Source organism: Nyctereutes procyonoides, unplaced genomic scaffold, assembly GCF_905146905.1.
Source record: "Nyctereutes procyonoides isolate TBG_1078 unplaced genomic scaffold, NYPRO_anot_genome, whole genome shotgun sequence".
Classification (NCBI taxonomy): Eukaryota; Metazoa; Chordata; class Mammalia; order Carnivora; family Canidae; genus Nyctereutes; species Nyctereutes procyonoides.
In genome coordinates this window covers 69,157,745-69,185,530 of record NW_026575049.1, presented here as the reverse complement: position 1 = coordinate 69,185,530, position 27,786 = coordinate 69,157,745, and the positions used below count along the sequence as shown (strand labels likewise).

The 27,786-nt window shown below is 37.7% G+C and overlaps 1 protein-coding gene and 1 non-coding gene across 4 annotated transcripts; one reads left to right on the top strand and one right to left on the bottom strand.

Annotated features, from left to right (window-relative positions):
* The first annotated feature begins 14 nt into the window (after positions 1-14).
* Positions 15-27,423, top strand: NFU1 (NFU1 iron-sulfur cluster scaffold). 3 transcript variants are annotated; one of them, XM_055329358.1, is made up of 8 exons: positions 15-78; positions 2,162-2,262; positions 9,191-9,326; positions 14,290-14,356; positions 18,827-18,941; positions 23,359-23,419; positions 24,693-24,867; positions 27,038-27,423. In XM_055329358.1, the coding sequence occupies exons 1-8, from the start codon at positions 20-22 to the stop codon at positions 27,080-27,082; spliced, it is 759 nt and encodes a 252-aa protein (XP_055185333.1). In that variant the 5' UTR covers positions 15-19; the 3' UTR covers positions 27,083-27,423. The 3 variants fall into 3 exon arrangements, with proteins under 3 accessions (XP_055185333.1, XP_055185335.1, XP_055185334.1); XM_055329359.1 differs by lacking the exon at positions 15-78 and adding an exon at positions 863-1,042; XM_055329360.1 differs by lacking the exon at positions 9,191-9,326 and having other exon boundaries at positions 61-78.
* Positions 20,265-20,372, bottom strand: LOC129512282 (U6 spliceosomal RNA). The gene has a single exon (XR_008665016.1). It is a non-coding gene; the product is annotated as a U6 spliceosomal RNA (small nuclear RNA).
* Positions 27,424-27,786: the final 363 nt, after the last annotated feature.

The window sequence follows — 27,786 nt, the reverse complement described above, 5'->3', positions numbered from 1 at the left end:
CCTGCGCACTCGGACTAAGATGGCGGCGGCCGGGCTGCGCGGGGGAGCTGCGGCCGCGGCCGCGGGGCTGCGTGGGCGGTAGGTGAAGAGCCCGGAGCTCCGCACCCGGTGCCGCCGGGCCTGGCGGGGCGGGGACGAGTGCCCCCGAGCGACCTCCGGGGCCGCCGCTGCCGTCGGGGCTCAGCCGGGTGGGGGCCTGTGCAGCGCGGCGAGGCCCGCGGGCCCCCTCCCTCCCCCACCGGCGTTCCCTCTTTTTTTATTTTTATTTTTTTTTAACGATTTTACGTATTTATGCATGAGACACACGGAGAGAGGCGGAGACCGGGCGGAGGGAGACGCAGGCTCCACGCCGGGGCCCGACGCGGGACTCGAACCCATGACCCGGGGTCACGCCTGGGCCGGGGCAGGTCTCCAGCGCTGAGCCCGCCCCCCCCCCCCCCCCGCCTCTTAAGCACAAACCCGAGTGTCCGCGGACGGTAGGGGGTGTCCTGTGCCCCGAAGGCCCGGAAGGGACGTGACCCGAGCTGTAGGAGGTCACAGCTTCCAAGGGCAGGGGCTGCGCGGAGGATCCGGGCCTCTGGGCCTGAGCCCCCCGAGCCACCTGCCTGCCGTGCGGCCTCCCCTGACACCTGCCCACGTTGCTCAGGTGAACAGGACTCACGACCCACGTACCTGTCCTGCCCTGATTTTTGCTTCTGGACCAAAAGGACAGGACGGCCTAAGGTTTCACGTAGTGAACGTTGGCAGCTTTCGTGCTCATGGCGCCCTTGAGAAGCTTAAATGCATTAAGCTTGCTGGAAGATTTTTTTTGCAGGCCCCTCTCCGTCCTTTTTTTTTTTTTTTTCTTTTTTAAAGATTTTATTTATTTATTTATTCATGAGAGACACAGGCAGAGGCAGAAGCAGGCTCCATGCAGGGAGCCTGTGGGACTCGATCCCGGGTCTCCAGGGTCACAACCTGGGTCAAAGGCAGCAATAAACCACTGAGCCACCCGGGCTGCCGGGAACTGGATCCTAAAGTAACTTGCATCAAGTTTCTAAAGGTCTCTAAAACTTTTCACTAAAGCGTTTTTTTTTTCTCCTTTCCTAATAATATTTATTTTTCCCTTCTTCATTTTTTTGTCGAAGCCACAAAAAAATAACCAATTAATACTTCTCTAATACAGTGAAATAACCAAAGTTACAAATACCAGCTTAAGAGGTTTCCAGTCAAAAAGCATATAAAAATTGTTTGATATGTTAGCAGTTTGGAGAAGAATAGTACACTTTCTATTAGACTTTTTGAAGTGTGAAATACCTTTCAAAACAGGTACTATTGGTTCTCTTTTTTACAGGGAAATATGGTAGAGACAGAAAAGGGAGGAGGACTTCCCCAATATTTACTTTTGTTCTCTTTGAATTTTTTTTTAAGGTTTTATTTATTTTTCATGGAAGACACACAGAGAGGCAGAGACACAGGTAGAGACACAAGCAGACTCCCTGCAAGGGGCCCGACGTGGGACTTGATCCTGGGTCTCCAGGATCACGTCCTGGGCTGAAGGCGGTGTTAAACCGCTGAGCCACCCGGGCTGCCCTCTCTTTGAATTTTGAACTGTGTGACTATTACCTAGTGGTTTTTTTTTTTTTTTTAATTTTTATTTATTTATGATGGTCACAGAGAGAGAGAGAGGCAGAGACACAGGCAGAGGGAGAAGCAGGCTCCATGTACTGGGAGCCTGACACGGGATTCGATCCCGGGTCTCCAGGATTGCGCCCCGGGCCAAAGTCAGGCACCAAACCGCTGTTCCACCCAGGGATCCCTTTTTTTTTTTTTTTTTAAATTAAAAAAGAAGAAAAATAACAGTTTGTAGTTCTTTGCATCCTTCATGCATCACTAAGGGTCTGAGAATCTGGGTTATAAATCACAAATGTAGCGTTTCTGTTTCTTACACTGGGTATTGCACTATCCTGTGACACTCAGTTATCAAGGCTGTAAATTTCCACGTGAGCTCTTGTTCTTAAACTGTTTGCAGATGTTGCTTGCCCAAGGAAGTGCAAGTAATGTGGATGGAGGATGAAAACTAAGCTTTGTTGTTATTATTTTTTTTATAAATATAAGAAGTAGACACTGAGCTTAAAAGATTATCTCTTGAAATGTCATTTTTATTTGTTTTTGAATGTAGATTCTGTGCGATGATGAATCCAGACACCATTAAGAAACAGCCTCTGCATCAGTTTGTGCAAAGACCACTTTTCCCACTGCCTGCAACCTTATGTAACACAGGTAAAATTTCACCTTTTAGAACAAATTATGTTTCAGAAGCTAAGGAGACAGTGCTTAAATAAAATTTGGTGGATCATAAGCGATAAGAATTTGTAAATTTTCTAGTCAGATGTGTAAAAGGAACGTAGCTTTTTTTTTTTTTTTTTTTTTTAGTATAATAACACTTTAATTATTTGCTTACACATATCATTGGCATTAGATTTCAAGAATACTGGGCACAGGATCACCTGGGTGGCTCAGTCGGGTGAGCATCTGACTAGTTTCAGCTCAAGTGGTGGTCTCCAGGGTCTGGGATGGAGCCCCGTGAGCCCCCCCGTTATTAGGCCCCGTACCCAGCAGGGAGTCTGTGTGAGAGTCTCTCCCTCTCCCCTCTCCTCACTTGTGCATGTATGCACACACTCACTCTGTTTCTGTAAAATAAATACATCTCTAAAAAGAAGGGGATCCCTGGGTGGCTCAGCGGTTTGGCACCTGCCTTTGGCCTGGGGTGCAATCCTGGGGTCACAGGATCGAGTCCCACGTCAGGCTTCTGGCATGGAGCCTGCTTCTCCCTCCTCCTGTGTCTCTGCCTCTCTCTCTCTCTCTCTCTATCATAAATAAATAAATATTAAAAAAAAAAAACAAAAAACAAAACAAAAGAAAAAGAATCCTGAGCATAGTGTCCAATAGACCTATGAAATCTTAGTATTTTCTATAGCACATCATCTGGAACATTTCTCAGGAAATGATTTCTGAGGACACCGGTGGCTCAACTGGTTGGGCATCTGCCTTTGGCTCAGGTCATGATCCCCGTGTTCTGGGATGGATCCCCGCATCAAGGCTCCCTGCTCAGCCGGAAGTCTGCTACTCCCTCTGCCTCTCTCTCTGCCTGCAGTTACCCTGCTTGTGCTCTCTCTCTGTCAAATAAATAAATAACATTGTTTTAAAGATTTTTTTTTTATTTTATTTATTTATGATAGTCACAGAGAGAGAGAGGCAGAGACACAGGCAGAGGGAGAAGCAGGCTCCATGCACCGGGAGCCCGATGTGGGATTCGATCCCGGGTCTCCAGGATCGCGCCCTGGGCCAAAGGCAGGCGCCAAACCGCTGCGCCACCCAGGGATCCCATGTTTTAAAGATTTCTTTAAAAATTTATTCATGAGAGACACAGAGAGAGAGGCAGAGGGAGAAGCAGACTCCCTGCAGGGAGCACGTTGTGGGACTCGATCCTGGGACCCCGGGGTCATGCCCTGAACCGGAGGCAGATGCTCAACCCCTGAGCCACCCAGGTGCCCCATAAGTAAATAAAATCTTTTTAAGAAAAATGATTTATGAAATGAAAATGTTATAAAAAGAAGTTACAAATGGATTTGTTTCAAAAAATCATTATTTTAAGCTGGTGCCCTCCTTATTTTGATAAGAATACACCTAAAATCAGTAAATTTCTGGCTTTCAACCAAGCCTTAGAAAATAGAACTTTCAACGTAGTTTTTCTTTTTTTTTGAGTACAAATTAGTTATGAGCTTTGTGACATTTTTGTTGATGTCACGTGCTTTTATTTTCATTAATATTGGAAATAGGTTTAAAAACAGGATTTGAAAATTATTGAAATGTAACCCGTGTCATGTGGTTAGGGAACCTTGGGAGCTGTCTCCGTGTGTCTGTCTGTCGTGTCTGTGTATAAATGTCTGCTGTGTGTGCTCATGGAGCTGTAAGAGTTTGGATTCAGCTCTGGGACCGTCTCCCATTGCCATCACCACTTTGAACACTTTGTGGCCATACTCTGGCAGGTAGCTGACTCTGGCTAACCACATGAGTTGGATGGAGGTAGAGACCTCACCTTCCCTGTAAACCGGGGGAAGAAGAGGAAAACCTTGCCTGTCTCCTTGAATCATAGAATAAAAATTTAGGCATAAATATTGAGTAGCTCAGCATGTTAAACTACCTTAGTTGGACTGTTAGATTTTGTAGGATGGAATTACGTGGTCATCAGGCTCTTCAAATTGGAAACCCACTGATCTTAGTCTTAGATACTGACCTGAAACACTATTAATGTATATTTTGGGGTGATTTTCTTCCTACCTATTTACCTATTAGTACCAGGTATGATGGGAAAAATTATTTTAGATTAGTCTATTTTGTTTTTTTTGTTGTTTTTTTGTTTTTAATAATTTTTATTGGTGTTCATTTTACCAACATACAGAATAACACCCAGTGCTCATCCCGTCAAGTGTCCCCCTCAGTGCCCGTCACCCATTCACCCCCACCCCCCGCCCTCCTCCCCAGTCTATTTTGTTAGGACCCTTAGGACACTTTCAGGGGCATCCTTCTGGGTGATGGACCAGTGGTGGTTTCTGAAATACCTAATTAAACCCAGCTTAGACTATAATTGGAATGATTTTGTTACTACCTAGTCAAATTACTGTTTTGAAGTAATTTTGTTCATTGTCAAAAGAGAAAGTTGATGTTGTGATGTCATATATTTTCTACTTCCAACAGTATATATAGATGATACTCTCAAATTTTTTTTAAGTTTAAATTTTAAGTTTTTTAAATTCGTTTATCTTTTTTAGTAATCTCTACACCCAATGTGGGCCTTGAACTTGTGACCCTGAGATCAATAATTGTATGCTCTTCTCACTGCACCAGCCACACATCCCACATTTACAGTTTTTACCTTCAAGTATTTCTTTTTTTTTTCCTTTTTAAATTTAAATTCAATTAATTAACATATAATGTATTACTAGTTTCAGAGGTAGAGGTCCGTGATTCATCAGGGTTATATAACACCCAGTGCTCACTACATCACATGCCCTCCTTAATGCCCATCACCCAGGTACCACATCCCCCATCCACCTCCCCTGCAGCAACCCTCAGTTTGCTTCCTATGATTTCATTTTATTTTTCTCTCCCTTCCCCTATGAACCTCTGTTTTATTTCTTAAATTCCACATGAGTGAGATCATATAATTATCTTTCTCTGATTGACTTAATTCACTACGTGCATTACCCTCTAGTTCCATCCATGTCATTGCAAATGGCAAGATTTCATTTATTTTATTCATTATATATATGTATAATATATGTCATATATATATACACACACACACATATACATACACACACACAACACACCTCCTCTTTATCCATTCGTCTGTCATTGGCCATCTGGGCTCTTTCCATAGTCTGGCTCTTGTGGACGTTGCTGCTGTGAACATTGGGGTGCAGGTGCCCCTTTGGGTCACTACATCTGTATTTTTGGGGTAAATCCCCAGCAGTGCAGCTGCTGGGTCGTAGGGCAGCTCTGTTCAACTTCTGGAGGCCCCTCCACACTGTTGTCCAGAGTGGCTGTGCCAGCTTATGTTCCCACCAACAGTGTAAGAGGCTCCCCTTCTCCACATCCTCCCCGACATCTGTCGTTTTCTGACTTGTTCATTTTGCCATTCTGACTGCTGTGAGGTGGGATCTCATCGTGGTTTTGATCTGTTTTTCACTGATGCTAAGTGATGCGGAGCATTTTTTCATGTGTCTGTTGGCCACGTCTATGTTGTCTTTGGAGAAATGTCTTTTCATGTCTTCTGCCCATGTCTTGACTGGATTACTTGTTATTTGAGTATTGAGTTTGATATGTTCTTTATAGATTTTGGATATAGCCTTTTATCTGATATGTCACTTGCAAACCATGGTTGTCTTTTGGTTTTGTCGACTGTTTCCTTTGCTGTGCAAAAGCCTTTTATCGTTTTTTTGTTTTTGTTTTGTTTTGTTTTTAAGATTTTATTTATTCATGAGACACAGAGAGAGGCAGAGACACAGGCAGAGGAGAAGTAGACTCCCTGCGGGGAGCCCGATGTGAGACTCAATTCCAGGACCCCGGGATCACGACCCGAGCCAAAGGCAGACTCTCAACCACTGAGCCACCCGGTGTCCCAAAAGCTTTTTATCTTGATGAAGTCCCAGTAGTTCATTTTTGACCTTGTTTCTCTCGCCTCTGGAGATGTGTCTAGCAAGAAGTTGCTCTGGGCAAGGTCACAGAGGTTGCTACCTGTGGTGTTCTCCTCTAGGATTTTAATGGGTTTCTCTCTCACATTTAGATCTTTCATCCATGTTGAGTGTATCTTTGTGTGTGGTGTGAGGAAATGGTCTGGTTCCATTCTTCTGCATGTGGCTGTCCAATTTTCTCAACACCATTTGTTCAAGAGACTGTCTTTTTTCAGTGGATCTTCTTTCCTGCTTTGTCGAATATTTGTTGAGCATAGAGTTGAGGGCCCATTTCTGGGATCTTTCTTCTGTTCCATTGATCTATGTGTCTGTTGTTGTGCTAGGACCACACTGTCTTGATGATCACAGCTTTGTAATAGAGCTTGAAGTCTGACATTGTGATACCACCAGCTTTGGTTTTCTTTTCCAACATTTCTTCAGAGTCTTTTTTTGGTTCTATACAAATTTTAGGATTTTATGTTCCAGCTCTGTGAAAAATGTTGATGGTATTTTGATAGGGATTGCATTGAATATATAGATTGCCCTAGGTAGCATAGATATTTTAACAATATTTGTTCCAATCCATGAGGATAGAACATTTTTCCATCTCTTTGTGTCTTCCTCAATTTCTTTCATGAGTGTTCTGCAGTTTTCTGAGTATAGGTCCTTTGCCTCTTTGGTTAGGTTTATTCCTAGTTACCTTATGGTTTTTGATGTACCTTCAAGTATTTCTAAAAATTTTTCTTTCTGCATGTATAGTTTTATATAAATGAATTGAGAAGAGAAATGCCATTTAATTCTTCAAATATTGTGGTAAAAGCTTAATGTGTGTGGAGAACTTGGTTACCAATAAATTATTAAGAAAGGCCTCAAGAAATGATTGGTTAGAACCAAGTTAAAAGAACCTCATTGTCTTTATATTTACAGAAATTGCTGGCAGTCTTTTCTTTAGTGTTCCATCTGAAAACTTTTTCCCATGTAACACAGATTTTCAGAGGAATTTATTCATCAGAGATAAAAATATTTTAAATCAAGTATCTGGACTTTGAAGTTATCATTTTAAATTTTTTTCTTTTTTAAGATTTGTGTGTTCACCAAGCCACAGTTGATACCTTTATAGGACAGAGACTTAAAAATGTATGGGACTTAGTTTTAGATTCTGCTTCACCAAGGAAATAATTCAACATTGGTTAGTTGGCTGCTTGGCAAGTTGCAAAAAAACTACTCTCAGCTGTGAAGTTATAATCTTTTATAATGGGAAAAAAAAAAAAAACCAAAAAACCACTTTCATACAAATCATGTTTTGCCAAATTTAATCTCTTTCTAATTTAAAATAAAACTGCTACTGGTTGATATTTTACTATTTTTCTTCAGACATGATATGAGGATTGTGACAGGATAGGAAAACTGATTTATTAAACATATTTTCCTTTTTTTTTTTTAATTTTTTATTTATTTATGATAGTCACACAGAGAGGGGGAGAGAGGCAGAGACACAGGCAGAGGGAGAAGCAGGCTCCATGCACCGGGAGCCCGATGTGGGACTCGATCCCGGGTCTCCAGGATCGCGCCCTGGGCCAAAGGCAGGCACCAAACTGCTGCGCCACCCAGGGATCCCCTAAACATATTTTCCTATTATGCTGGGCACTATGCTGGGTGTGGAGTAGCAGCATGTATTAGTGGTTAAGCAAGTCTGTGGTGGGAAATTGGCAGGACTTTAATCCTGTCTCTATTTCTTAACTAGCTAAGTGACTTAGAGCTTTACTTTCCTTATTTATAAAACAGGATTAGAACAGTGTTTCCTTGAGAGAATGAAAAGATTAAATGGTGTCATAGAGAGCGCTTAGCACATGATAGCTGCTCAATAAATTAATCTTTTTCAGTATATTGCTCTAAGATGAGAATTGGTTTGATTTGATTTGGTTAGAAAGTTTATTTTTGTAATAAATAATCAGGACCCGTTTTAAAACTATTAAACCCTAGTACTATCTTTTGTCCTATAAGCTGTTATCATAATAGCAAGGTAGGAAATGGAAGATTCTGTTCTTTCTTTATTCATTTAATGAATTCACTGGCCCTAGGGGAAACAAAGAAGAACCTGTAAAGATAATTTAAAAATATTCCAGAAAGTAATTCACATAGGTTCCCACCTACATAATTTATTTTATTTTTTAAACATTTATTTATTTATTTATTTAGAAGAGTTTATTTTTTTACTCATGAGAGAGAGAGAGAGGCAGAGACACAGGCGGAAGGAGAAGGAGGCTCCATGCAGGGAGCCCCATGTGGGATTCGATCCCTGGACTCCGGGATCACGACCTGAGCCAAAGGCAGGTGCTAAACTGTTGAACCACCCAGGTGCCCCTACATGATGATTATAACGTCACTAAGTCTATACCGTTGGACAAGTTACTTAACTCTAAGCTTCAGTTTCTTCATTTGTAAAATGGAAAATATGGAGTTTCTTCATATGATCCTTTAAAGGCTCAAATACATTTAAAGCACTCAGCCCTGTCTCTGGCAGGTAATAAGCACACACACAAAGTATTATTATTGTTATAAATATATATCTTAAAAAAACAAGCACTTTGGAAAGAAGAAAATGTAGCATTTTACTGTTTTTAATATCATAGTGATGATTTATGAATATGATAACATTAGTGCTAAGTCATCAAATAAAATACATTGAAGACTCTTGAATGATGATATACCTTCCTAGTTAAAAGTAGGATATTGCTAGAGTCTGTTGAGTAACAAAACTAAATAATCAGTATTCGTATAAAATTCAGTGCAATTATCCTAAATGTATCAATAAAGTTCTTTGTCTTTAAAAACTATTTCGTCAGCTTGAGCAATAAAGCCTTATTATCTTTTTTTCTTCTTTTGATTCTTTGAAATGAGCACATCATAGTCCATAAAGTTAACTACTGTTTTTTCTGGAATAACATTTTTTCTTCTTTTTTCTTTTTTAGTGAGACACATGTTTATTCAAACACAAGATACCCCAAATCCCAACAGTTTAAAGTTTATTCCAGGAAAACCAGTTCTTGAGACAAGGACCATGGATTTTCCCACACCAGCTGCAGCATTTCGCTCCCCTCTGGCTAGGTATATTGCTGTTTCTCATTTGTTTTTACCAAGAAACATAAATAACTGAGTTTGGGGGTAAGGCAGCCACATTTAGTGATTGCGTTTTTAGGTGGACTGCACTGTTTTCAGTGTAGAGAATGCTTTATTTTCTTCTCAAGTAAGAGATTTAAGAAAAATAACAGTTGATATTAGGAAACCCTTCTCCTGAAAAGTAATGTATTTGAGAGATCGATAGCAAGACTAAATAAGAATTTATATTTTTACTTAAAAAAAGTTCATCAAAATGATAACATAAATTTCCATTCTAAATCTTTAAAACTGTTCATAAAAAGAAGTGAAAAGTTCATTTTTTTCTTAAGGATAACTGAATTTTTTAGATGTTTCAAAATGGAGCAGTTTCTAAAATATTCCACTCAGAACTATAAATAATAATAATTATTAGATTTGGCATGATTTTTAAAAAACTGGTCAATTAGACACAGTTTTTAAATTCACTACATGTTAAATGTAGGTCAGATGATAAAGGACAAACAATAAAATTACTGGAATAAACCTCTTTTTAGTAATAGCTAGAGAAATTATTTGTAATAAGATGTATTAGATCAATCTACATTAATTTACATTAGCCTGATACTGATTGCCAGGGGTATTTGGAAAGTAAATCTTAGATAACTGCTTCTATACACACAGCCATTTTATATGCAGAGCCAGAAATATATTCATCTCAGGAATTTGAAAATTTTTTTTTAATTAAAAAATTTTTTTTACTAGACTCCATGGCCAGCATGGAACCCAGTGTGGGGCTTGAACTCAGGACCCTGAGATTGAGATCTGAGCAGAGATTAAGAGCCAACCTCTTAACTGATGGAGCCACCCAGGCTCCCCTTCTAAAATTTCTCCTTAATAAAAATGTGCCTTTCCTTTAACCTACACATGCCACTTCTCATGATATACCTTAGAGCATTTGTTTTTCATACTTTTTTTTTTATAGTCCACAGTAAGAAACATTTTATATTACAAACCAGTATATACATACATGTAGATGGACGTATAATTTGTACATATTTGTTGGTACAATTTTCACCCTGACATTATATATTCTTATTTCCTTTCTTATTTTCCTTATTCTATTCTGTTTTAATATATTCCATAAAATCCAGATCAATACCTAACTGATTTTACAAGTTACTAGTGGAGTTGAAAAACACTGCCTTAAAGAACATCCACATACATATACAAGTTGGTACCAAGATGTTCATTGCAGCTTTGTTGGTAATGTTAACGAATTGGAAACAACCTAAATACTCCTCAGTAGGAAGGGTTCAATAAACTTCGTTTGTCCATAGTCTGTAGATATTAAAAAAGATGAGAAGAACCCTCATTTACTGTCACAGGCTGACCTCTAAGACCCACTGTTAGTGTGCCTGGGTGGCTTAGTCAGTTAAGCGTCTGACTCTTGATTTCAGCTTGGGTCATGATCTCAGGGTTGTGAGATTGAGCCCTGCATCAGGCTCTGCACTGGGCATGGAGACTGCTTAAGATTCTCTCTCCCTTTCCCTTTGTCCCTCTGTCCCAATCTCTCTCTCCCTCTCTAAAAAAAAAAAAAAAAAAAAAAAGAGACTGTTAAGTGAGGAAAGCATGTTGCAGAACACTGAGTACCATATGAGTATTACGTATATAAAAACAAAAAACCCAAAACTATACTAACATGAGGTCTGGAAGACTGTATGCCCAAGTGATAACGGTAGATTTGGGGGAGGGGTGGTCAAGAGGCATTTTCAGTTTGTATGAATAGTTTGAAATGTTTACATCAAGAATGAATTTATGTATTTTGTATTTAAAAGGATATAAAAGTGAAAAAGACACTCTGTTTAGTTACAGATTAGCTGGAGCTTATTCCTGTCAGATGTTAGTTGGCAAAAGCCCTTTTCAAATTAGTCTTTTGAAAGCAGCTCATTTCCTGAATTCTCAGAATTTATTATCTTCAGTCAAGCAAAACTAATCTTGTTTTTGTTGTTTTAACAGAGAATGTTTTTACTGTAAGCTAGATGTAAGCTTCCTGAAAACAGAGACCAGTCTGTCTTGCTCATCATTCTAGCTCTAGTGCTTAGTACAGTGTGATATTCAGTAAGTTTTGAAATATTTGTTGAATGAATGAGTAACTGAATAAATAAGAATAAACAGTAGTGTATCTTACTTCAGAGAGACATTTGATCTATTTCTCACTATCCTATATACAAGACAAATTTAAGCACAGTGTAAGTCTGTCTCTAGTGACATGTAAGAGGGCTCTGTAGTATCTGTAATATCTCTGTAGTTGCCATGTGTATTCAATACATTTCTTTATCGGTGACGTTGATAGTGATAGTTACCAGTTTTCAGATGGGAACAATCGCTTCTATGTTAGGTGGCAAAATTCAGAGAAATGTTTAAAAAGTTTCAGTAGGCTGAAATGATAGGTTAAAGCAAGTCAGCTAAATTCTAACAGGAACAAATACTAAGGCTTGTTATTTAAATTTTTAAAACAAATAGCACAATTGTGGGATAGAAGAATCTGACTTTTTAGTTTGTTATGTTGGATGTGATGCAGTACTCAAAAAAATCAGTCAAACTTTAAGAGTTTGTCCAGCCCAAGAGCGGCAACAGTCTTTATATTCTGAGTAAGTTAGACTGCATTTGGCATATGTGTTCAGTTCCAGGTATCATATTTTATTTTCTTCATTGTAGAAGTTGAAATTGTTCCAAGGAAAGTAACTTAAATGGCAAAGCATGTGTAATCATCTTTGAAACTCCTTTTCAGCTTTTTCTTTCTTTAGGTTCTTTAGAACCTATGTAGTCTTGCCTAAAAGTCCCCATGATATGGCCCATTATTGAGTTGATTCTTCTGTATGTTCCTTTCATTTGAGAAAAAAGCTTTCATAACAGTGCAGGTGTACAGAGCCAGTCAATGGACCTACTTATATATAGATCTGCTTGGGTTTATTGGATCAATACTATGCAGCCAGGTACCTTGTAACTTCTTGTAGGTTTAATATTGAATTAGAGAACCCAGATGACATTTTTTTAGACAAATTCCTAAATAATTTCAAATTAGTAATTCCAGTAATACTCTTACAATGGTAGACAAAGAAAAGGTAAACTGTAACCTTTTTTGGAGTGTGTCAGCTTTTATTCCTAATAAGGGGTAAGGGGATAAGGAAATTGCTCTGGAGTGTAATACTAGGTATGGTACATACACCAGTGATTGGGGAAGGAAGATGTATTTCAAAATCCCTTGTAGGGACTTTCCTTTTTTTTTTTTTTTTTTTTAATTTTTTGAAAAATTTATTCACAAGAAACACACACAGAGAGAGAGGCAGAGACACAGGCAGAGGGAGAAGCAGGCTCCATTCAGGGAGCCCGATGTGGGACTCATCCCAGGACTCCAGGATCACGCCCTGGGCTAAAGGCGGCACTGAACCTCTGAGCCACCCAGGCTGCCCATGTAGGGGCTTTCCAAATAATAATCTTCCCCTCCTCCTCTTAGAGGATTTTATTTTTATTTTATTTTATTTTTATTTTTTAAAGATTTTATTTATTTAAATAGTTTTTTTTTTTTTTTTTTTTTTTTTTTTTTTTATGATAGTCACAGAGAGAGAGAGAGGCAGAGACACAGGCAGAGGGAGAAGCAGGCTCCATGCACCGGGAGCCTGACGTGGGATTCGATCCCGGGTCCCCAGGATCGCGCCCTGGGCCAAAGGCAGGCGCCAAACGACTGCGCCACCCAGGGATCCCAAGATTTTATTTATTTATTCATAGAGACAGAGAGAGGGGCAGAGAGAGAAGCAGGCTCCATGCACGATGCAGGGTCTCCAGGGTCACGCCCTAGGCTGCAGGCGGTGCTAAACCGCTGCACCACTGGGGCTGCCCCTCTTAGAGGATTTTAAAAATTAATTTTATTGAGGTATAATTTACATGAAATAAAATTCATCAATTTTAAGTGTATAGTCCAGAGGTTTTTTTTTTTTTTTTTTTTTTTAAAGATTTTATTTATTTATTCATGAGAGAGGGAGAGACACAGGCAGAGGGAGAAGCAGGCTCCATGCAGGGAGCCTGATGTGGGACTCGATCCCCGGTCTCCGGGATCACACGCTGGACTGAAGGCGGCGCTAAACCGCTGAGCCACCCGGGCATCCCTAGTCCAGAGTTTTGATAAATATATAAAATTGTGTAACCACCAGTAAAATAAAAATATGCAACATTTTTATTACTTCAGAAATCCCTCATTTCTCTTCCCATAGGATCTTTTTGCTTCACTTTCATATGGTGGTAACTATTTTGTTTCAGGGGAATGAATTCCAGCTTTGTTGAGATATAATTGATGTAAAACATTGTGTAAGTTTAAGGTATACAGTGTGCTGACTTGATATACATGTGCCTTGCAAAATGCTTACCACAGTGAAATTAGTTAACACATCTGTCACCCTGGTAACTATTGATCTTTCTGCCATCATAGTTGTATATTTTCTAGAGTTTCATATAAATGGCACCTTACAGTCTTTTGTGTTTGGCTTCTTACATTTAGCCTAATGCTTTTGAGAGCCCTCCTTATTTTTGCACGTTCCAGTAGTTTATTCTTTTTTATTGCTTAGTAGTACTGCATTTTACAGGTACTCACAGTCTGTTCAGTTATTCACTAGCTGATAGACATTTCCAAACATTCTTTTTGGCTTATAAATAAAGCTGCTATACAGATTTATGTACAGGTCTTTGTGGAGCATGTTTTCATTTTTCTTAGGTAAATACCTAAGAGTGGGATTGCTAGATCTTAGGGTAAGAGGATGAAACAAGATTGGCTAGGAGTTGATAATTGTCGGCCATGAATTATTGATGCTGGTGACGATATGTAAAGGTTCTTTTACTTTTCTGTCTACCTTTGTATGTGTTTAAACTTTTCTATAATAAAGCATTTTATTATCTTTTATTTTTTATTTATTCACAGACAGTTATTTAGGATCGAAGGTGTAAAAAGTGTCTTTTTTGGACCAGATTTCATCACTGTCACAAAGGTAAACATAGGATTATATAAAATAATGTGTCAAGTTCTGTTAATTTTTTCCAACATTCATCTCCAAAATTTTCTTTCTTTTTTTTTCAAAATTTTCTTTCTTAGTGTATTTTATACATATTATTAAAAATCTCAAATTGTTTACTTCTTCTCTTTTTCCAGTTAATTGTTAAATAGAATTTTCAACTTGAAATTAACTATAGTCCAAATCCCTCATTTTTTAAAAGAGAAAAACTTGAGCTTCAGAGGGTTGAATACAGAATTGTGTCCAGTATTTTATATCTGTCCTACAGCAGGGCCAGGACTCAGCCTGGGCAGGACTAGAATTTAGGCTCCAAGTATTATTTTTACTAATTCTTTTTTTTTCTTTCATACTTGAGATTTTGTTGGTGGTTTTGATATTTTTAGTAGTTCTTAATTTAAAATGATAGAGTAAAAAGAGAAGCAAACAGATATAATCAAACTATGTTTATATATTTGACCAACAGAATGAATGTGTACCTGCTTTCAAAGCAGGCTCTTAAGTCATGGCACATCTGCTGCAATACTTCAGAACTGCACAGATAGGAGCAGTGGACTCTGGTGTTCTGCAGCACCTGTTAACTTGTGGATGTCAGAAAGTCCATCTAACCATTCTACCCATTCCAACAGCTGAGGTGGTATCCTCTAGAAAAGGCAGTTCCGTTTTTTTTTTTTTTAAAGATTTATTTATTCATGAGATTCACAGAAAGAGAGGCAGAGACGCAGGCAGAGGGAGAAGCAGGCTCCATGCAGGGAGCCCGACATGGGACTCGATCCTGGGCTGAAAGCGGCACCAAACCACTGAGCCACTGGGGCTGCCCAGGCAGTTCTGTTTTTAACTCAACTAGATGAATGGGAAATGGACTGTTTAAATTGAAACTATGTTCACTTTTAGGCCTGTTGATTGTGTGTATTGATGATAAGTGATGATAAGTGATATTGATGTGTATCACTAACTGAATCACTTGTTTAAGATTATGTCAGAATCAAAACTTTTTATGTTCTTAAGAAGTTTGAAAGCATTACTCTGAATTCTTGATGTACTGATAGAACTGATAAAAGTGGACTGGATCGGTGACGTGTTACAAACAGTCCAGTACAGTATTCTCGTAACAGCTTTCTATGTGTGGAGGAGAATTAGTTTTCCTCCATGGTGGCAGTCCCACTGGCCCTAGTTTTTCCTACAAGTATCCCAAATGTAAAATGTTTTTCCCTGTTATTTTAAAGTGTTACCAGCTCTAAATTCTCACAGAGCCCTCCCTAACCCCTATCGGTTGAAGTGGCTCTCCCTCCAGGAGCTCATTACTCTGTTTATTGTCTTCATTGCACTTATCACTTAGTTACATTTTTTTGGTTGATTTTTATTATGTGTCTTTCCTACATTGGAATGTAAGCTCCATAAAGATAGAGATTGCCCATCTTGTTAAGTTCACCTAGAACAATGCCTAGCACATGGTATGCACGTCAAGAATTTTTTGTAGAAAGAAGCAATGACGTAAGACTTCATAGACTGAATTTTCAGGCTTTGAGGGGTTTCTGCCAATAGAACTGTGGTGAGTAAATCCGTGATGACCAATCCCACTTGTTTACCAGTGTAGAGACATCTGACCAATCTTTGGTATTCTTCAGTTTGTTTTCTTTGATATTTTTTGAGGGTGAACGAGGACCAATTTTGTTTAATATCTCCAACGTGTCTGGTATGGCATTTACATAACAGAAGTGCTTTACGTATATCATCTAATTTAATTAGGTAAACTAGGTATTCTTGTCTTCGTTTTACAAATGGCAAATTATGTGTTTATTTTATTTACTTTTTATTTTTATTTTTTTAAAGATTTATTTATTTATTTATTTATTCATTCATTCATTCATTCAGAGAGAGAGAGAGAGAGAGAGAGGCAGAGACACAGGCAGAGGGAGAAGCAGCCTCCATGCAGGGAGCCTGACGTGGGACTCGATCCTGGGTCTCCAGGATCACACCCCGGGCTGCAGGCGGTGCCACCGGGGCTGCCCTATGTGTATATTTTAACAAGATTTTTTTTTTTTTTTTTTTTTTTAGTCCTTTTAAATACAGCCTGTGGCATGTAAAAAATTTTTAGATGAAAATGTGAGTGTATCTTACAGAGTTGTTTTTTTTTCTTTGACTTGATTTTGGTAAGTCAGCTTTTATTTGCTTCCTTATTCATAATTTAATTACTCTTTTTGGAATTTTTCCAGCCCCACTATTTTTTCTTAAGTGAAATAGCATAACTAATAAATAATAAGTTAGGGCATATATTGACATTTAATAGGTAGAATAGTAGATTTGTTTTCTTTCACTTACCTTTTGTAAGGACTATTTCATCTACCTGATACCTTCAGCTATTACCTGTTTCCTTTTCTGATTTATAATTGATAATTCAGAGACTTTTTATGTATAATTTGTTATTGAAATGGATATTTTATGTTTTTTACAGGTATATTCATAAAAATGAGTGTTTTATATATAATTTGTTAAAAATGAATCATTTATTTATTTTTTTTAGCAGAGTACAGACAGTTTTCTATTTTTCTATCCTTTGAAATAACTTTAATAATTCCGATTTTTTTAAAGGTCTGTGTCCAACATGGGGCTTGAACCCATGACCCCAAGATCAAGAGTCATATGTTTTACTGACTGAACCAGCAGGCACCCCTGTTACTTTTTTCTAAATGAGTAAATGTGTTTGAAGCTTATGTACTGCCTTTTTTTCTCATTCAGACAACTTTGGAATATTTTTCTTTTTTTTTATTACCACTATTTTCCTACTCAATAGGGCCCCTACTTCCTGAAGATCTGAAGCCCTCTGATCCATATTCCCAATAAGTTATTAAAATGTTACCCAGAACCAGTTCCTATTCCCAGTCACTAAGGCACTCACTAGTTTTGCTCTTGTATCCATGGAAGTGCTCATTTATCTTGTCTTCTGGATACCATGTCTAAATCATGTCTAAATCGTTTTTTTTTTTTTTAAAGATTTTATTTATTTGAGAGAAAGAGCGAGCACACACATGAGTAGAGAGAGAATCTCAAGCTGTGAGCTGAGCACAGAGCCCAACATGGTATTTGATGCCAGGACCCCGAGATCATGACCTGAGCTGAAATCAAGAGAAGATGCTCAACTGACTGAGCTGTCCAGGCACCCTGAATTGGTTCTTAATCCATGGCAAAAATAGCCCCTTTTATGCATGTGGACTCATTTTTAATAGTATTTAAGTATAGCCACTGGCTAACAGCCTCCTGAGAATCTAAATGGAGTGCATCTAATAGTTTTTCCTCCTAAAGAGCTCTCTTTTAAAAAACTAAAAGAATACATGCTCCCTTTCTCTTTTTAGATATAGTACTATCTAGGTATTTAATAATCGACTTTTTTAAAAAATGGAATCAACTAGTTGGCCAGACATAGAGGTGACATAGTTATTTTTTTTTTAAGGATACCAGGCTTGGGGGATCCCTGTGTGACTCAGCAGTTTAGCGCCTGCCTTCGGCCCAGGGCATGATCCTGGAGTCCTGGGATCGAGTCCCACATCGGGCTCCCTGCATGGAGCCTGCTTCTCCCTCTGCCTGTGTCTCTGCCTCTCTCGCTCTCTCTCTGTGTCTTTCATGAATAAATAAATAAAAATCTTTAACAAAAAAAAAGATACCAGGCTCGTTGGAGGTTCATAAGTCCTCTAGCACAACAGCCATAGATAAGAATGTTAATGTTCTCCAGTTTTGTCACTAAATTTCTTCAGTTCTCTTAAGTAATACATGTGAATTGAAGGTTTTGAATACTAATGGGATATCTTGTATATTTGATCAAACAACCCTATCCTATTTTCTTTAAAAGAGTAGAATTCTCTTGGTCATTCTCTTTAATCACTGAGTTCATTCAATATTTTAACTTTATTCACTTCATGAAAAAAAGTATCTTTTAATCATTGTAATATCTCCCTATACAAGACATGGTACCTACAGCACACTTAATACAAGTTTGATGAATGAATGAATGAAAGTATGAGGAATGTTCTAAGATTATATCTTCCAAAAGTCCTTATAAGCCAGATCCATTAAGGACTGGAATTGACAGGTCTTCTCCAGAAATGCCTCCTGTTGTTACACAGTATAGGATGTATATAGGAAAAGATTTTTATTTTTTTTTTTTATTTTTTTTATTTTTTAAATTTTTTATTTATTTATGATAGTCACAGAGAGAGAGAGAGAGGCAGAAACATAGGCAGAGGGAGTGGGAGAAGCAGGCTCCATGCACCGGGAGCCCGATGTGGGATTCGATCCCGGGTCTCCAGGATCGCGCCCTGGGCCAAAGGCAGGCGCCAAACCGCTGCGCCACCCAGGGATCCCGGAAAAGATTTTTAGAAGATACAAAGTATTGTTTTGTATTAGTCTTTGCTTTTGATTAGAAATACAGCATTTTCCTTTAAATATTTACAGGAAAGCGAAGAGTTAGACTGGAATTTACTGAAACCAGATATTTATGCAACAATCATGGATTTCTTTGCTTCTGGCTTACCCTTAGTTACTGAGGAAACATCTTCAGGAGAAGCAGGTACTGTGCTGGGTAATTCATATTTAATCTAATTAAAAATTTTTTCCTACTTTCTTCACATTTCTCTTGATTTTGGAAGTCATGAGAATTCAGATTTTTGTCGTTGTACCATGTTTAGATCTGGAACCAATTCTAGAGGGAACAAAACTTCACATATACTAGTTTTTTCCATCATTTTTGAAAACTTGCATATAAATTGAATATATTATACAAAACTGAAGTTTTCAATCACAAAAATTTTCCAATTTGTTTTCCTCTCAGATTATAGAGGTTAATTTTTTTGCCATAGTTGTTTTAGACTGAGTTTTCTTTTTCTTTCTTTTTTTTTTTTTAAAGATTTTATTTATTTATTCATAGAAACACAGACAGAGAGAGAGAGAGAGAGGCAGAGACACAGGCAGAAGGAGAAGCAGGCTCCATGCAGGGATGCCCGATGTGGGACTCGATCCCGGGTCTCCGGGATCATGCCCTGGGCTGAAGGTGGCGCTAAACTGCTGAGCCACGGGGGCTGCCCTAGACTGATTTTTCAATAAAACATTAAAGACAACCCAAACCCCACAAACCCCATCCATCAGTTTCCCCTTTCTGTTTCCAGAGATGTATATAAACCTGGTTTGTTTTTGAACTTTTACTATAAGTCTCTGCAGGGAATATATGGTATTGGTTTTTTAAACTTCAAACAATGTATGTTATATATATATACAACCATTCTGAAAAAATGTAGTTCTAGCTTAATTGCTAGATCGTATTATATAATAAATTACAGTGAGTGAATATGTTCCTTACGGTCAAGTGAATTGTTTGTACTCATTTCTATCACAAACATTGCTGCAATGGGCATCCTTGTACAAGTCTCTGTGGGTATGTGGAGAGTTTCTTTAGGGTATATTCCTAAAAGTAGAATTACTGTATTGTACATTGTTCTAATTTGCATGCAAATTAGCAGTACATAAGAATTTGAACTTTTTTATATCTTTATCATCATCATCACTTAGTGTCTTTTACTTTTTTCTTAAGCCAATATATTAGGTATAAATGGTACCCTGTTTTAAGTGTAGTTCCTTGATTAGCACTGAGCTTGAAGGTTTTCATTTGTTTCCGGGCCATTATTGTTCTTGTCAGTAAATTTCCTGTTCATAATCTTTATCCAATGTTTAAAAACTGAGTTATCTTTTTTTGCATTAATTTTAACAGGATTTTGAAAAATATTGTGAATATACCTTTGTTAGGTATAATCATTGCAAATGACTTCTTTGCAACCATTCCTTCTCACTATGTTTATAGGGTTTTTGTCATTTAGAAATTTTTCTTTTTCCAATTTTTTAAAAGGCAGAACATTTCATCAATTCACCTGTAAACTTTGCTTAGAGGCCATATTAATCTTCTCTGTTTTCATTCGAGTTTTAGTATGTATGCTGTTGAAGCAAGCACAGAAGTTTTTCTTTTTAATGTAGTCGCATATATTCATCTTTTCCTTTGTGGTTTGTGCTTTTTTGTACCTTTTGAATAATTTAACTTTGTGTAAAGCACTAGGAAGAGTAACTGTGCATGGAGATTAGTAAGTATTGCTAGGACTATTAGAATTTGTTCTTTATGAAGTTTATCCTTTCCCAGCATCATAAAGATACTGTCGTGTGTGTGTGTATATATACGTATATATATAATATACACGTATATATACACACAATACACACACACGCAAAAAATTTATATAGTCATATTTAGATGAACAAGTCCACTTCAAGATATATATCCTAAATGAGTCTTACAAATGTACACAAAACAATACATGAAGCATGTTCATTGAAGTATTTAAAAAGTGTATCAGCAATTAAAAGGAATGAACTAGATTGGGAGATACACCAATGTGAAAAGACATAAGAGAAAATACTAATTGATTAAGGAAAATTGAAGGGTATGTTTATTTACGTAATCTTACATATATACCATTAATGTAAACTTTAAATAATGCCCAAAACAGTTATGTGAGTTTTTGGTAGGTATATACAAAAAATTGATAGAATGTTTGCAGAGCCATTTGACTATACCTCCCCAAATTAAAAAATACAAAAGCCTGTTGATCCAATATTTCACCTCTTGAAATTTATCTTACAGATACGTGAGAAATACTTCATAGATTTTGCAAAAGTACATTGATCATACTTCACAGAAGCATGTATGCTTCAGATTGTTAGAAATAGCAACAAACTGGAAACAACTGAAATTCAGAAATTGGCTAAATGAAAAATCTATACGGCAATTATTGTGTACCTGTTTTAAAAATTGAGGCATATCTATATATGCTGATATGGAAAAACTTTTTAGAAATATTAAATAGACAAAAGGTATAGAACAGTGTATGTATGTGATCTTATCTGTGAAAATTTGCACATGTTAATGTAAATTTAATGTAAATATACTAGAAGGATACATGCTAAATTCTGATAGTGATTGTTTATGGAAGTGGTAGTGGGGAAGGAAACTTAGGTTTGTTGGCGTAAGAGAATTTTTTGCCTTTTTTTTTTAAAAAAAGTGTTATTTATTTATTTTAGAGAGAGAACATGTGTGCTTGTGTGTGGGAGGAGGGGCCGAGGGAGAGACTCATTCAAGCTGACTCTCTGCTGAGTGTGGAGCCTGGTGTGGGCTTTATCTCATGACCCATGAGGTCATGACCTGAGCTGAAACCAAGAGTCCAATGCTCACTGACTGAGCCACCAGGCGCCCAACATAAGAGAGTTTTAGTTTTATTATATTTGATTTCTTTTATTTAAAAGATTCAAAGTTAATGTAATTTAACATTGATAATTTTTATTTACACTGTTGTCAGAATTCTGTGTGTGTCTTTTAGCGTAATTGGGATTATCTGTATTTTTAGTTTTCCTAAAGGTAAATTTCTGAAAAAAATTTCTAAACCTTAAAATTTTTAAAAAGGTATTGAAGGTCAGTATATAACCTTACAAAGTAAAAACAAAAATGACAAAAAATGAAAGAACTGATTTTTATTCAGATTTGTAGAACATTTTGTAAATTTTCATAAGGGTTACATCTATATTTAGTATGGTTGTCATTTTGAAAAAATACTAAATTGAAAAAAGTGTAAGTTAACTTATGAAGTAGGTGTGGCTTTGTGTCTCAAACTGTACATCAGAATCCAGGCAATCTTTTTTCTCTGCCACTTCTCAATCCTTCAGGATGATGAAAGTTTACAAATTTATTGACCAAAAAAATTCAAACCCTAACATCATTGGTAGATCAAGTTATGTCAGTTAGACACCTTTATTGTCAAGTATTTTTTTTAAAGATTTATTTATTCATGATAGAGAGAGAGAGAGAGAATGAGGCAGAGACACAGGAGGAGGGAGAAGCAGGCTCCATGCTGCTGGAAGCCCAATGTGGGACTCGATCCTGGACTTGATCCTGGGAGTCCAGGATCGCACCCTGGGCCAAAGGCAGGCGCTAAACTGCTGAGCCACCCAGGGATTCCCTATTGCCAAGTGTTGAGTTGACTGGTGCTCCTTAATTTCCTTCAGAGAATCCAGGGGCGCATGGGTGGCATAGTTGGTTGAACAACAGACTCTTAGCTTCTGCTCAGGTCGTGATCTTGGGGTCATGAAATCGAGCCCCATGTTGGGCTCCATACACAGCACAGAGTCTGCTAGAGACTCTTTGTCTCTCTGCCCCTCCTCCTGGCACATGCGTGTGTGTTTTCACTCAAATAAACAAATCTTAAAATAATTTTTTTCTTCAGAGAATCAAATGATCTTCCCATCTCCCCAACTATCATTTCATTTCCATTTCCCTTATGTCACCATAAGTTACATGTTCTGTGCTTTTATTATTTTTTTTAATGAGACATACATGTTCTGTGCTTTTATTATTTTTTTTAATGAGACATTAAGTTAAAATCATCCTGGTTTAGTACTAGTATTTGCATTGATATAAAATTTCTGGTTTTTTTTTTTATTAAAACTTTTTTTTTTATTTGTTTATGATAGTCACAGAGAGAGAGAGAGATAGAGGCAGAGACACAGGCAGAGGAAGAAGCAGGCTCCAGGCACCGGAAGCCCGACGTGGGATTCGATCCCGGGTCTCCAGGGTCGCGCCCCGGGCCAAAGGCAGGCGCCAAACCGCTGCGCCACCCAGGGATCCCTTTCTGGGTTTTTTTAATTAAAATTTTTTTTTGAGATTTTATTTATTTATTTGAGAGAGGGAGATAGTGACAGATATAGCAAGAAAGAGCTAGAGCAGGGAGGAGAGGGAGAAGCAAGCTCCCCACTGAGCAGGGAGCCTGACACAGGGCTCCATCCCAAGACTCCAGGATCATGACCTGAGCTGAAGCAGATACTTCACTGACTGAGCCTCTCAGGTGTCACTAAAATTTCTATTGTTGATATATTTTATTTGTAATTGTTTCTAGGATCTGAAGAAGATGATGAAGTTGTGGCAATGATTAAGGAATTGTTAGATACTAGAATACGGTATGTGCTTATCCATTCTTTTTTAAGATTTTATTCATGAGAGACAGAGAGAGAGAGAGAGAGAGAGAGAGAGGCAGAGATGCAGGCAGAGGGAGAAGCAGGGTCCAGCAGCAATAGCAGGGAGAAGTTCTGGCATTTTTCACTTAATGGAATACTATGTGATGATGAGGAAATCTCATAAAGAGTAAAATAAGCCAAAATCAAAAGAGTAAATGCTATATGTTTTTTTATTTTTTATTTTTTTTTAATTTTTTATTTTTTTTTTAAATTTTTTATTTTTTTATTTATTTATGATAGTCACAGAGAGAGAGAGAGAGAGAGAGAGGCAGAGACACAGGCAGAGGGAGAAGCGGCTCCATGCACTGGGAGCCCGATGTGGGATTCGATCCCGGGTCTCCAGGATCGCGCCCTGGGCCAAAGGCAGGTGCCAAACCGCTGCGCCACCCAGGGATCCCTACTATATGTTTTTTTTAAAAAAAATATTTTATTTATTCACTTATGATGGACATAGAAAGAGAGAGAGGGGGGTGGGCAGAGACAGAGGCGGAAGGAGAAGCAGGCTCCATGCCGGAAGCCCGACGTGGGACTCGATCCCAGGGCCCCAGGACCACGCCCCGGGCCAAAGGCAGGCGCCAAACCGCTGAGCCACCCAGGGATCCCCGTGCTATATGTTTTTTAAATGGAATTTATATTTATAAAGTTAAAAAGCAGGCAGAATTAATCAGTGGTAATAACCAGTTACGAGAAGATTACCTTTGGTTGTGAGGAAGCACAGAGGGGACTTCTGGGGTGCTAGCATTGTGTGTTGGCCTGGGACAAATGTGTGCTCATTTTGTAAAGATTCATTTAATTGACCATAAGTGATTTATGCATTTTTCATATTGTTATATTTCCATGCAAAGTTTACCTGAAAAAAAAAAACCAGCATGTGTTATGTCAGTCTGCCTCTGTTCATTCACAAGAAATGAGTATTATCTTAGGTAATTACTGTAATTACTAGGACATCTAAGATCTTAAATGCCTAAAAAGATTGCAAATAAGCAGGATTAAAATATAATAAGTAAAGCAAATACTTGTATGAGTGAGTTTTGGCATTTTATCTGAAATTTTTAAAAAATTACAAATGAGATTAGCTATAATACTCATTTTCTGTTGTATAAGTAGCTCTAACTATGAATTTACCAATATAAAATCTAAGCCCTAAGTTGTTTTAAATGTTTTTGATGGAAACTTCAGGTCTCTTACATACATCACAAATATTCTGTGACCACAGGCCAACTGTGCAGGAAGATGGAGGAGATGTTATCTATAAAGGCTTTGAAGATGGCATTGTCCAGCTGAAGCTCCAAGGTTCTTGTACCAGCTGCCCCAGTTCAATCATTACTCTGAAAAATGGAATTCAGAACATGCTGCAATTTTATATTCCAGAAGTGGAGGGTGTAGAACAGGTATGCCAATATTATATGACACTTGAAATTCAATATTAAAATAAATTTTGGAGGGGAGAAAAAAGAAATTTGTCACCTTACATATTCTTCAGGGCCTGGAACTTTGTGTTATAATTGTTATCAGACTTGAAGATTCCTTATTTTAGAATTCACTTTAGTGTTATGAATACCTACTATTTGCCAGGCCCTTTTTACAAATATTATTTCTTTAATCTCACAACACAGTATTGAGTAAAGCATTCCCATTTTACATATAAGGAAATGGAGACTCAGAGACCATACTGCTGCTCTGGTTGTAGAAAAATTATGAAAAGAGGATTCAAAACATGGAATTTTGTAGATGAGAGTTGGAAGTCCTCTCTGGAAGAGCTCCACTATATCATACTTACCTGGGCCAGAGCTCATCGAGAGATCCTGCTTTGTTGTATAGTAAAACAGTGTACTGAGCCGAGGTATAGCCTGCTAGCATTTTTTTTTCTCCCCAAGGTATCTAAGGAATATAGCACAGAACCTTCTCAGTGGTAATAGTGACTTTCACTGCAGCAGTTCTCAACCAAGAGGCTTGGCCTTATGGAAAGAGATTATCAAGGAGGAAAAGAATGGAAATTTGGAAACACTCTTTAGATCGTTCTGTGCCTTTAAGGAGAGGTATCTCCTCAGCTTTTCTGAGAACCACTCATCTGGGTGGTATTAAAGCCTGTCCTTTTGGTACAGTACATGCCATCTCCTCTTTGAAGGCCTTATCAGTCCTCCCCCTTGGACTTAGGCTCTGTCTACTTTGGTCCAAAGCCTCTTTGAGTGTGTGTTTCAGATTTATGTTTATGGGGAAGTCCTTGGGAAGCTTGTAATCATATCCAGGTCTTTGTGTTCCTCTCCAACACTTAGTCCTGTGTGTTTCTTTGTATTATAAAGTATTTGGAAATATTTTTCCAAATTTAGGAATGTTCTGCCTAAAAATGGAGGTGATTGACAAAATTATTTGGATTGAATGTTGCTGAGATTAATTATAAAATATCCATTCCTTGGAAATAAATATCCATTTGTACACAACTCAAAAGAGAAACTATGAGAGAAGTACTTCTCCATGATAATCTCGGATCAGAATCAGATTCTTCTAGATTTAAAGAAACAAAATGTTCCTTTATCTTCTTTGTTCACTTATCCAGGGCGGGGTAGTGAATTGGTAGTCAGGTTATAAACTTGAATTGGTGTTTAATTGTAGTAGGTGTGTTGAAAACAAACAAAAATCTTGAGTTTGTGTAACTCTTTTCCTCTCTAAAGAACAACCTTTTATTTTCTGAGTATTATTAACTCATGAAAAGTTATTAATCTTGGGGCACATGGGTGGTGCAGTTGGTTACATGTCCCACTCTTGGTTTTGGTTCAGGTCTGATCCCAAGGTTGTGACATGGAGCCTCGCCTGGGCTCTGTGCTCAGCGGGGACTCTGCTTCTCCCTCTCCTGCTGCCCGTCCCCCAGCTTGTGCTCTCGCTCTGTGTGTGCGCGGCGCTTCGCTCTCTCTCTCTCTCTCAAGTAAATAAACCTGTTGTTAATAAATAAATAAATCTTTTCATTTTTAATCGGGTATTCATTAGTATCTTTCTAATAATTTTACATTAAAAATGAAGGTCCTCACATTTTTTTAAGTTATAAAATGAATTTTTATCTGAGTTAAACCAAAATAATTAGTTGTTAGCATGATATTTTATTTCTTTTTGGGGGGATTCATTTTTCTAAGATATATTTTATAATAGTTTGGTATAGCTCCTAAGAATATATTCAAGTAAATAGAATGCTTTGGGGAGAAAAAAAAAAAAACAGTCAATTAACATTAGTCTTGTGACTAGGAAATAAAAAGTTAGTTAATTGTTATGGTCAGTGTCCAGCTGAGACTCTGCTATTAGATTTTTTTGGGATAAGAAAAAAAAAGAGACCAGTGCTTAGTTAATTTGCTAATATTAAATTTGCTTCTATGTTATGATTCCAGGTTGTGAGACAAACTTTGTGCTTTGGGGGCTGTTGATAGACTTACTCTTACTGGGTTGATATGCATTATTATAGTGTATTTTAGGTAAGCAAGTAATGGTACAATCAGGAAAAATAGCAATTTCTAATCCTTAATTCTTAAATTCTCTCTCTCTCTCTTTTTTTTTTTTTTTTTTTGGTTTTAGGTTATGGATGATGAATCAGATGAAAAAGAAGCAAACTCAACTTAAAATAATTAGAATTTTTTGTGGGCCCAGCAATTGGACTTACTGATACTATATACCAAGCGTTTATTATTAATCTAAGAAACTTGAGGATTAATAAAATATGCCCTTTTTTCAGAGACTTATATATAAATATTGCATGTTTGCTTTACCTCATATGAGTTATTTATAACATCCTGAATCATCTGTACACGTGGATTTTATCCAAGGATATTTTAATGTTTGTTCTTTATTTCTCATGGTTCCTTCTTTGCATAATATGTGAAGCAGTTCATTTTCTCCCATTTAATTTATTTACTTTTTAAATACAGAATACGGAGAATGCTTTTAAAAATACTCTAAAATGGGGATCCCTGGGTGGCGCAGCGGTTTGGCGCCTGCCTTTGGCCCAGGGCGTGATCCTGGAGACCCAGGATCGAATCCCACGTCGGGCTCCCGGTGCATGGAGCCTGCTTCTCCCTCTGCCTATGTCTCTGCCTCTCTCTCTGTGTGTGTGACTATCATAAATAAATAAAAATTAAAAAAAATAAAAAAAAATAAAAATACTCTAAAATGGCTTAGCTCTGTGAAATATCTGAAACTGTCTTTATTGGATTTTTATCTTGTTTTAAAAAAAAAGCCCTAACAATTCTGTCTTAAAAATGGTATCTGGCTAGGGGCGCCTGGGTAGCTCAGTTGGTTAAGTGTCTGACTCTTGATTTTGGCTCAGG

What these genes read in the sequence shown, in the direction of transcription:
- NFU1 (XM_055329358.1), top strand. Translation starts at nt 20, where the DNA reads ATGGCGGCGGCCGGGCTGCGCGGGGGAGCTGCGGCCGCGGCCGCGGGG. An exon ending in TGCAACCTTATGTAACACAG is followed by an intron (nt 2,263 to 9,190) that starts GTAAAATTTCAC and finishes TTTCTTTTTTAG; the next exon opens with TGAGACACATGTTTATTCAA. An exon ending in TTTCGCTCCCCTCTGGCTAG is followed by an intron (nt 9,327 to 14,289) that starts GTATATTGCTGT and finishes ATTTATTCACAG; the next exon opens with ACAGTTATTTAGGATCGAAG.